This window comes from Orycteropus afer, unplaced genomic scaffold (genome assembly GCF_000298275.1).
Source record: "Orycteropus afer afer isolate SDZICR_OR568_19922 unplaced genomic scaffold, OryAfe1.0 scaffold00169, whole genome shotgun sequence".
Lineage (NCBI taxonomy): Eukaryota > Metazoa > Chordata > Mammalia > Tubulidentata > Orycteropodidae > Orycteropus > Orycteropus afer.
The window spans coordinates 3,455,953-3,467,266 of record NW_006921756.1 but is presented as its reverse complement, the minus strand read 5'-3'; the positions used below and the strand labels follow the sequence as shown (position 1 = coordinate 3,467,266).

General features: G+C 38.3%; 1 protein-coding gene across 1 annotated transcript in view; it reads right to left on the bottom strand.

The window, feature by feature from the left end:
* LOC103201954 (cytochrome P450 4Z1) overlaps positions 1-11,314 on the bottom strand; it is a 67,479-nt gene that overhangs the window by 50,384 nt on the left and 5,781 nt on the right. The window contains exons 3-6 of the mRNA XM_007946724.1: positions 6,418-6,462; positions 4,612-4,739; positions 1,088-1,212; positions 856-1,010 (exon numbers count right to left, since the gene is read on the bottom strand). Of these exons, the coding sequence (XP_007944915.1) occupies positions 856-1,010; positions 1,088-1,212; positions 4,612-4,739; positions 6,418-6,462 (453 nt within the window). The remainder of the gene's footprint in view (positions 1-855; positions 1,011-1,087; positions 1,213-4,611; positions 4,740-6,417; positions 6,463-11,314) is intronic.

Here is an 11,314-nt window from a genome sequence, read left to right as displayed (position 1 = left end):
TTCCATATAAGCAGAGACTAAGGGAATTTTTAAAAAAAAAAAAAAAAAAAGCAGTTATACTACTATCAGATAAAGCAGAGTTTTAGACTAAAAACATTACTAGACAAGAAAGAGGCCAAGTTCAAAATGATAAATCAGGTTCATACAACACTTTAAAATGTATATTGTGGTGGCAGAAGTAGGAGCTCCCTAAGATATCTATGTCCCATCCCCAAAACTTGTACAAAGGGAGTCCTCAGAGGTGTGTTACATTATTCGATAAACTATGCATAGTATGCACCATCCACACATGCCTTGTACCTTTTCAGATGTCCTCTTTTGTCTACCTACAGAAATACCTTCCTTTCTTTCACTTTTGTTTTTCTTAACAGTTGAAGCTTCTGCATAAAAAATGAAGCAACATATAGGGGTATTATGCTTATTCAATTAGTTTCAACTCCAAACATTATGATACAAATACATACCCCAACAATGCATTACTCTCTTCCTAGGATTTATGTAGCACCTTATTTTAATGGGTACAAATCAGAGTTTTTGAATGATGGCCAGGCCATATATCCACAACCAAAACCAAAAAACCAAATCCACTGCCATCAAATTGATTCCAACTCATAGTGACCCCCATTGGGTTTCCAAGGCTGTACATCTTTGCAGAAGTAAATTGCCTCATCTTTCTCCCACAGTGCAGCTGGTGGGTTTAAACCACCGACCTTCTGATTAGCAGCCAAATACCTTACCCACTATGCCACCAGATCTCCTTATACATCCACAACAGAAGCAACCAAACCAGAGATTATGTTTGAGACAATGAGCTGTCTTACAGAGGATTCAGAAAATTCAAAGTTCAGGACTAACCTATGTGCTGATGAGTCACTTCGCGATATTTATAGAAGAGGTGGGCTTGAGAGCTAAATTTGTAAATCAGGTCATTGTAATGCAGGACATTGTATAACCGATAATAGGTGAGATTGCCTAGGTTGGTTACTGCTTCTAGGTAGGATTTAAAAGTGCTGAAAGAGAGAGACCGGATATCACGTTAGTAGATGACATGGTTATTAGTGAATAATATCTTCTTTTTGTCACTGACCTGTCTGTTTGGACACTGCCCTGTTGGCTGAAGGCACACTTCATGATGCAGTCCAGAGCCATCAAGGAAATGTCTTCCCAGAGTTCTAGATGTGGGTCCTGGGTAATGAGCTTCTCCCATTTGTTCTGGGGCAGGGGATATAAAGATCATGATTGCATATATATCCATTTGTTCCTAATGACCAAGCTCTTTCGTATTCTTTTCAGAGCTTTTTGGGCTCAGAAATAGAGGGAAAATTTACGAAATGAATTCACAGTATCACTACAACCATATAAAGCAAAACAACCTGGAAGAACTGGAAGTGAATACTGTGCCTCAAATGCTATTTGTGACTTTGTTAGAGTGCGGGAATTATTATTTAATTACATATTTTTTCACCATTTTTTTTTGTACTATGGTTTATATAATTCTTATAATGAAAAAAATAGAAGTTAATAAAACATAGAATAAAGAAATAAGATTTTTAAAAATCTATGAGGATTATGAATGAACTTAGGTTTTGGATTCTAGAACTCAAACATATTTAGCACTTGCCAAATTTTGCACAGATTCCATGAGAATTTAAAGAGAAATTAAATACAGTTCCAGCCTTCAAAGAGTGTCAACAGACAATACTATAAAACCATTAATTGTGCAGTAGGATCTACTGTATTTATTCCTTGGATGCACTTGACCACCACTCAGTCCTCACCCAAGAAAACTTCATTTTGTTAAAACCTGGGTATTTATTAATATCAAGATCTGTATTGTAATATAAATGTTTTTAGAATGTTTAGAAGCTCTCATCAACTCTTCAATGTGAATTAGTTCAATTTGAAAGCTTTCTCCAAACATATTACTAAAATCAGAAGTTTTGAAAGAATGCAATTGTCATGGAGCCAAGAGGAGGAGAGAAAGAGCAGAAAGCAGGTAATAATAGGAGAGGTGTCTGTGTGTGTTGATAAGGGCAATGCAAAGAGAAGCAGTGGTTTCATTGGACTGGAGGGAGCACTATAAGGACATGAAGGGAGATCCAAGACTGGAAGCAAAATATATAATGTGTTGTGTCAAGAGCATGCTCTTCCAACTGAAGGAGGTTTGAGTTTGAACTGTGCCTCTTGGCTTGTCACCTTGAACAAACAGCTTAATCTCTAAATCTCAATTTCTTTGCCAGCAAAATGGGGATATAACCCGAGTTGTACAATTGCGGTTAACATTAAAGGATATAATATGCCCAGCACATAGTAAATGCTTAATAAGGTGGATACTACCACTATGTCTGTATATTATGCTTTGATTTTTATTTTAGAATATGAGGTGGGCACAGTGACAGTGTCAGAATGATAGCAGTGTGGTGTACTGAAAAGTACAGGGCCAGTCAGAACTGATTTAAATCTAAGCTCTGTCATGCAACAAAAGATGTCTTGGTTGGGTGGTTCCATGTCTCTGAGACCCTGTTTAATTAACAATTATTTGTGAAATCATGACTGGAATTGCTTCACCCAGTACTTGGCATGTGATGATGGGGGATCAATAAAGTACATTATTGTTATTTTCTCAATGTTTGCACAATGTCATTGTTGTTAGGTGCCATTGAGTCGCTTCTGAGTCATAGCGACGCCATGTACAGCAGAACGAAACACTGCCCGATCCCGCTCCAGCTCCATGATCCTTGATATACTTGAGCCCATTGTCGCAGCCACAGTGTCAATCCATCTTGTTGAAGGCCTTCCCCTCTTTCGTTGACCCTCCACCTTACCAAGCATGACATCCTTCTCCAGGGAATGATCTCTTCTGACAACATGACCAAAGTAGGTGAGACAGAGTCTGGCCATTCTCACCTCCAAGGAACATTTCAGCTGCACTTCCTCCAGTGCAGATCTGTTAGTTCTTTTAGCAGTCCATGGTACTTTCAGCATTTTTCGCCAGCACCACAACTCAAAAGCATCAACTCTTCTTCGGTTCTCCTTATTCATTGTCCAACTCTCACATGCATACGAGGTGATTGAAAATATCATGGCTTGTGTCAGGTGCACCTTAGTCCTCAGGAGACATCCTTGCTCCTCAGCACTTGAAAGAGCTCCTTCGTGGCTGACCTGCCCAGTGCTACAAGTCATCTAATGTCCTGACTGCTGCTTCCATTGGTGTAGATTGTAGAACAAAGCAACGTGAATTCTTTGACAACCTCAATCTTTTCTCCATTCATCGTGATGCTGCTTATTGGTCCAGTTGTGAGGATTTTTTTATACTATATTCTTCAATCTTCATCAGTAAGTGCCTCAAGTCATCCTCACTTTCAGCAAGCAATGTTGTATCGTCAGTGTATCTCAGGTTGTTAATGATTATTCCTCCAACCCTGATGCCACGTTTTTCTTCATATAGTCCAGATTCTCAGATTATTTGCTCAGCATACAGATTGAATAAATATGGGGAAAGGATACAACCCTCACACACTCCCATCTTGATTTTAAACCATGCAGTGTCCCCTTGTTCTGTTTGAACAACAGCCTCCTGGTCAATGTACAGGTTCCTCATGAGTACAATCAAGTGTTCGGGAATTCCCATTCTTCTCAGTGTTATCCATAATTTGTCATGATCCACACAATCAAATGCTTTTGCACAGTCAATAAAACACAAGTAAACACCTTTCTGGTATTCTTCGCCTTGGGCCAAGATCCATCTGACAGCAGCTATGATATTCCTTGTTCCACGTCCTTATTTAAAATCTGATGAAAGTTGGAAAACTTCACTCTCCTTTAGTTCCCCAAAAGACTTGTCTACAGGTCACTGAACTCACCTTGCTGAAATCACAAGATGTTTTTCCCCTCAAAGGATATGAGCTTTGGTTGCTATTCTGGGCCATCTGGGACATTTACAACTTGATTCTAGGAGATTTATTTTTGAGCTTTCATAATCATCTCATTCAGACTTCTGAAACAGATCATGACATTCTCAGGCTTGCCTGACATACCTATGGCATCCAGACTCCAAGAGGAGAGATTTGTAATCTTACAACCATGTCTTTCTCACACTTTCTTCTGCTTCTACCAAAGCTAAGGCTTCTCCTCTCGCTTGATCACAGTGCTGTACTTTATGATGCTTTGCCTCTATAAATCCTATCCTTTCTCTAAGATCCAGTTCTAGTCACCTTCCTTAGAAAATCTTTCTTCATTGTTCTTGAGCATAGGGCTTTCCTCTCTAGAGGGATTCTGACTCCTTTTGCTGTCTAAAACATAAGACTCAATTATTTTTTTTCTTGTGCCTTATGTTTTCCAAATGCAATAAGTCTACTAGACCCAGTCACTCATTCATTCAACTAATCCTCACAGAGTAGCTATCTGAACCCCTGCCCTATGACAGATGCTGGGAATATAAACACAGTTAAGATACAGTCCTTGCCTTCATGATACTCATGGCCCAAAGATCATAAACCCAATACAAACTAACATGAATACAGTTCAGTGGGAACTTGGGGTCTCCTGCACCTCTATGCAGATTACACCTCAATCCGGAGGCCTTGGAAAAATGTTCTCCCTTCTTCTTACCAGCATCACTCTTACACTCTCAGACATAATGGTGACATAAATTTTCAGAATGCTGCCGTGGAAGCCAGGTTTCACCATCTGGCGGTGATATGACCACGTGGAACCTTCTAGGCTCACCAGTCCTCGACCTTATGAAATGAAAGAATTAAATACTCAGATCACTGCCCCAGGATGTGAGGCTTGCAGGTTGCTGGGAGTGCAGGTAGCATTCTCCTGTATATAACACTGGAGAGAAGAAGTCAAATTGGACAGAGCTATGAAGGAGTAAATGAGCAAGAGTAGGTCTAACAGTTTGGGAATTAAGTCCAAACCAGAACATCAGTTTATTTAATGGAATTCAATAAGAAGCTCATCTCTTTAGATAGACAAAGTCATCAGCTGCTGCTGTTGTTAGCTGTTTTCAGTTGCCCCCTACATGTTCTGCACACCTCCCCTACCCCCACTTATGGTGACCCATATAGAACAAAGTGAAATACTGTTGGATCTTGCACCATTTATGTGATCAATTGTGGATTGGAACTCTGTGATCCAATAGATTTTCATTACTGAATTTTGAAAGTACATTTTCAGGTCTTTCTTCCTAGTCCATTTTAGTCTGGGAGCTATGCTGAAACCTATTCAGCATCACAGCAACATGCAAGCCTCAACTGACACACAGGTTGTGGCTAAGAATGAGGCTCAAAGACTGGGAATTAAGCTGGAGTGTCCTATGTGGAGTGTGAGAATTATATCACCAATGCCCCTCATCAGCCTCTACTTGAGTAGTATTCAGATTCAGCACACATCAGAATTCCCTGAGATGTTCATTAAAGGAAGATTCCTGAGCCCAATCCCTCAGCACCATCAGTTCCAAGGACTGGGAGTAGAAGCAAGGACCCTTAATTTATAGCAAGTATCCCAGCAAGTTCTGGTTCACACCTAGAAAAGTACTGTCACAATATTTATTTAATACAAAGCCTTAAATTGACTCAAAGCTCCAGACTGTACCAGAGGCTTTGCTCTCTTTCCATAACCTTCATGCTTTTCTTCAGGCTGAGAATCAAGGGTACAGGCTTAAAGATCTTTCTCTTTCTCATTCCTGCTGGGCTAATGGGGAAACAGAGCTCCACTAAGTTCATGAAAACTTAATTTAGGGGAGCAGGTTCTTTAAGGGCAAGATTTTATAGAGAAAATTATGTTGTAGAAAACGGAAAATGAAATTTGTGGTGAATGATATTTTAAATAGCTATGTCAGGCAGACTGTGTTGCGAGAGGGAAACAAGATGCCACCACATGCCTGATCCCATGGTTTGGAGATAATCTCCATGTTCTGGAGTCTCTGGTGGGACTTTCTCAGCTGCAAAAGCAGGCAGGCTAAGAAATGGAAGGAACACAGGGAATGGGAGGAGAAAGAAGAATCTCATGATATTTTACAAAGGCAGCCTCTCCCAAGGCCACTATTAGGAAGGCCCATATCACCAGGTTGAGAGACCCTCCCTCTCTTTCAGGAATCCTTGTGAATGTACTACTTGAGGGTAGGGTCATTAGTTGTTGGAGAAAGTTGACAGAACCTGCAATCCCAAGACCACTTGGTATTCCCTAGCTCTTGACCACATTTACAGTAGCAATTAAAAGTCTCAAAAAAAACTTCTCAAAAAAACAGTATAAGAGAAGAAGCTAAGGAAGACAATGCAAGATTGATCTCAGGCTTCTGAAGCAAAGGTGAGTGTTGGTGGTGGTGAGGAGGGCTACAGGAATATTGATTGTCTATTAGGAAGGTCTCCTCCCCCTAGGCTTAGATGGGAATGATCCAGCAGAGACACTTACCAAGCCAGGATGTAAGGATCTTGAGGTTAATGGTATCTTTCGAATCTGTAAAGTGGAGCAAAAGAGAAAAACACACATTAGATGAAAGTCACGAGTTAAAAATTCTATATGTTTTTATATGTTTTGGATGTACTATAAATACCATAGTGCAGGTTGTTCTTAGTCCCTTAGTCTCCAGATGAGGCTAAAGAAGGCAGAACCCAAGAATAAAGAAGCTTGTAAATGCTCTCTAACTTTAGAACCTACAGTTATAAGGCTATTGGGAATAGAAGTGGGAAAAAGAGTATGACTTTCTTTTTAGAAACAAAAATCCTCACAACTGGAGCTATAAGCAGCATCATGATAAATGGAGAAAAGATTGAAGTGTCAAAGATGTCATGTTACTTGGTTCTACAATTAACAACAATGGAAGCAGCAGTCAAGACATGAGAAGACATATTGCACTGGGCGAATCTGCCGCAAAAGACCTCTTTCAAGTGCTGAAGGGCAAAGATGCCTCTTTGAGGACTAAGGTGCGCCTGACCCAAGCCATGGTATTTTCAATTGCCTCATATGCATGTGAGAGCTGGACAATGAACAAGGAAGACGAAGAAGAGTTGATGCTTTTCAGTTGCTGTATTGGCAAAGAACATTGAGAGTACCATGGACTGCTGAAAGAACTAACAAATATATCCTGGAGGAAGTGCAGCCAGAATGTTCCTTGGAGGCAAGAATGGTCAGACTTGGTCGCACCTACTTTGGTCATGTTGTCAGAAGGGGCTATTCTCTGGAGAAAGATGTTATGCTTGGTAAAGTGGAGGGTTGATGGAAAAGGGGAAGACCCTCAACAAGATGGATTGACACAGTGGCTGCAACAATGGGCTCAGGTATAGCAGGGATTGTGAGGCTGGCACAGGACCGAGCAGTTTTGTTCTGTTGTACATAAGGTTGCTATGAGTTGGAGATGGCTCGACAATACTTAACAACAACAACAGGGCTTAAATGGAAAATGAAAATTTGGAGACTCCCTGGTTGCATTTTTAAGCTCTACTTTCCTTACAAACAGTCATATAAAGCTATGTTGGGGCCTGTTCTTTTGAGATATTCCACAGATTTCACCTCTTGAATTTGTCTGAGGAAATTGAAGAGGAATGAATAAGGAAAGGCAAGATATGGACCCTTGGTTTTACCAATCTAAGAAAATCAGACCAGTGTTTTCTGTTCACTCCTTAAGTAGGAAATGAATTAAGAAGTGAAAATTGAGGAGGAAACATATATGACTATTTAGAAGAGGAAGTTGTTTATATGAGAATCATTTCCTACAAAAGCTTGCATGAAATGTGCCTGTAAAATATTTCCGGCTCAGAGTCAGAGTCTAAAGGTAAGAAGGGATCTTAATGGCATCCACTCTTCAAAAATCCACTTGAGTTTTTCTCTCCTGCATTATGCGCCAGGACAGAGCATATGTTAGGCTACAAAACAATTCTCAAACATTTTAAAAGACTGAAATCATACGAAGTATCTTCTCCAACCACAATGGAATGAAACAAAAAATAAATAGCAGAAGAAAAACTGGAAAATTAACAAATATGTGAAAATTATTTAATGCACTCACAAATAACCAATGGGTCAAAGAGGAAATCACAAAGGAAATTAGAAAATATTTTGAAGTGAAAATACAACATACCAAACCTTAGAGGATACAACAAAAGCAGTGCTCATAAGGAAATTTATAGGTATAAATACCTATGTCAAAAAAGTGGAAAGATCTCAAATAAATAACTATACCTTGTTGTTGTTATTGTTATGTGCTGTCAAGTATACCTTAAGGGACCAGAAAAAGAAGAGCAAATTAAGCCCAAACACATCAGAGAAAGGAAATAATAATGATTAAAGATGAATAGAAAACAGAAAAGGAATATAGAAAAATTAGCAAACAAGTTAGTTCTTTGAAAAGATTAACAAAGTTGACAAACCTTTAGCTAATTGATTTAGAAACAAAGAGAGAAGGAAAACTCAAATTACTAAAATCAGAAATGAAAGAGGGGATATGACTCTCCATCTCAGAGAAATAGGAGGGTTTTAAAAGAATACTATGAATAATTATACAAAGACAAATTAGATTACCTAGAGAGAGAGGCAATTCCCAGAAGCACACAAACTACCATCATGAGCACAAGAAGTAATAGAAAATTTGGGTAGACTTATAACAAACTAAGAGATTGAATCGGTAGCAAAAATCCCCCAGCAAAGGAGCTCTGGTAGCTTAGTGCCTAAGGCACTTGACTGCTAACCAGAAGGCTGGCAGTTCAAACCCACCAGCCACTCCTCGGAAGGAAGATGGGGCAATCTACTTCGTAGTGATACTGCCTCGGAAACCCAAGGAGGGGTCGCTATGAGTCAGGTCCAACTTGACGGCACATAACAACAACAACAACAACAAAGAAAAGCCCAAGACCAGATGACCTTACTGATTAATTCCACTAAACATTTAAACAGGAGAATTAACACCAATTTTTCTCAAAGTCTTTCAAGAAGTAGAAGATGAGGTAATACTTAACTAATTCTATGAGGCCAGCATTAGCCTGATACCACAGTCATATAAAGACATCACAAGCATAGAAAACTACAAACCAATATAGATATAAAAATTCTCAACAAAATACTAATGGAAAACTTTAGGCAGGATATTAAAATGATTATACATCCTGATCAAGTTGGATTTATCTAATGAATCCAAAGGTGGTTCAACATATGAACAATAATCGTTGTTGTTATGTGCCGTTGAGTCAGACCCAATCATAGCGACCCCTCCTTGGGTATCTGAGGCAGAATCACTACTGAAGTAGATTGCCCAACCTTGCTTCCAAGGAGTGACTGGTGGGTTTGAACCGCCAGCCTTCTGGTTAGCAGTCAAGTGCCTTAGGCAATAATCATTGTAGTATATTACATTAATAGAATGGTGGACAACCCTACAGGATCACCTGAATTGACAAAGAAAAAGAATTTGACAAAATTCAATTTCCCTTCATAATAAAAAATCTTCAACAAACTAGAAATATAAGGGAACTTCCTCAACATGATAAAAGCCATATATGAAAAAGACAGCTAATATCCTATTAAATCACGGAAGAGTAAAACTTTTCTCCCTAAGCACAGGAGCAATGACGCTCACTTTCATCATTTCTATTCAACATTGTACTGTAAGTTCTGGCCAGAGCATTTAGGCAAGAAAAACAAATAAAATGTGTCCAAATTGAAAAGGAAGAAGTAAAACTATCTCTATTATCAAATGATATAATATTAATGTAAAATATAAAGAGTCCATACACACACACACACACACACAAATGAATTCAGTAAAGTTGCAGGATACAAGATCAAAACACAAAAATCAGTTATAGTCCTATACATGCAATGAAAAATCTGAAAAGGAAATTAAGAAAACAATTTCATTTATAATAGTATCAAAATGAATAAAATACATAGGAATTAATTCAGCCAAAGAAGTTCAAGACTTATATTTCAAAAACCACAAAATATTGCTGAAAAATATTAAAGAAGACCTTAAAATTGAAAGATGTTCATGGAACAGAATATTCAATATTGTTAAGATGGCAACATTCCCCCAAATGATCAACAGATTTAGGCAATCATTATCACCATCCTACTGTCCTTTATTGCAGAAACAGAAAAATCAATCCTAAATTCATATGGAATTGTAAGAGATCTTACGTAGCCAAAACAATATTGAAAAAGAACAAAGTTGGAGGACTCACATTTCCCAATTTCATAACTTTCTATAAAACTACAGCAAACAAATCAAATGTGACATAATAATAGCTGTGTAGATTAATGGAATAGAATTCAGAGTCCACAAATAAACCTATATACCTTTGTCCAATTGTTTTTTGACAAAGATGCAAAGACCATAAGATGTGAAGTAAGGAAAACAATCTCTTCAACAACTAGTGCTGGGAAAACTGAATATCCTATACAAAAGAATGAAGTTGGACCATTACCTCACATATCATATACAAAAATTAACTCAAAATGGATCAAGGGTATACATTTAAGGACTAAAATAATACAATTGTTATAAAAACATATAAGAATAAATCTTAAAGATCTTGGATTGGCAATGATTTCCTAGATATTTCACCAGAAACACAAGCAACAAAAGAAAAACTAGAGTAATTGAACTTAATCAAAATTTAAAAGTTTTGTGCATTCAAAGAAATCCTGAGTGTAAAAAAAAAAAAAAAATCCTACAGAATGGCAAAAATACTTACAAATCATATATCAGATAAAAGTCTAGTATCCAGAATATATAACAGACACATAAAGCTCAAGGACAAAAAAGACAATCCAGTATAAAATGAGCAAAGAACTTGGACAGACATTTCTCTAAAGATATACAAATGGGTAATAAGCACATGAATGGATACTCAACACCATAGGACATTAAAAACCAAAACCAAATCACAGACATAAAGTTGATTCTGACTCACTTGTGATCCCCTTTGGGTTTCCAAGGTAGTAAATCTCACAGAAGTAGATTGCCCAGTCTTCCTTCCACAGAGTGGCTGGTGCATTTCAACCACCAACCTTCTGGTTAGCAGTCAAATACTTTAGACACTATGCCACCAGATCTCCTTTCATTAGTCATTAGTGAAATGCAAATCAAACCACAATGAGATACCACTCATACCCACTAGGATGTCTATGAGAATTACCTGAGGATCTTTAAGAACCACCTGGGAGGAAGTTCCAGCAAGATGGTGGACTAGGCAGAAAGACTGCACAGACCCTCTTCAACACAGAAAAGGGAAACCAATTAACACAGACACAGAAGATAATCCTGGACCCCTGAGCCTTGAAGGGAAGGATATAGAAGTGGACTAAACCCCAACTAGCA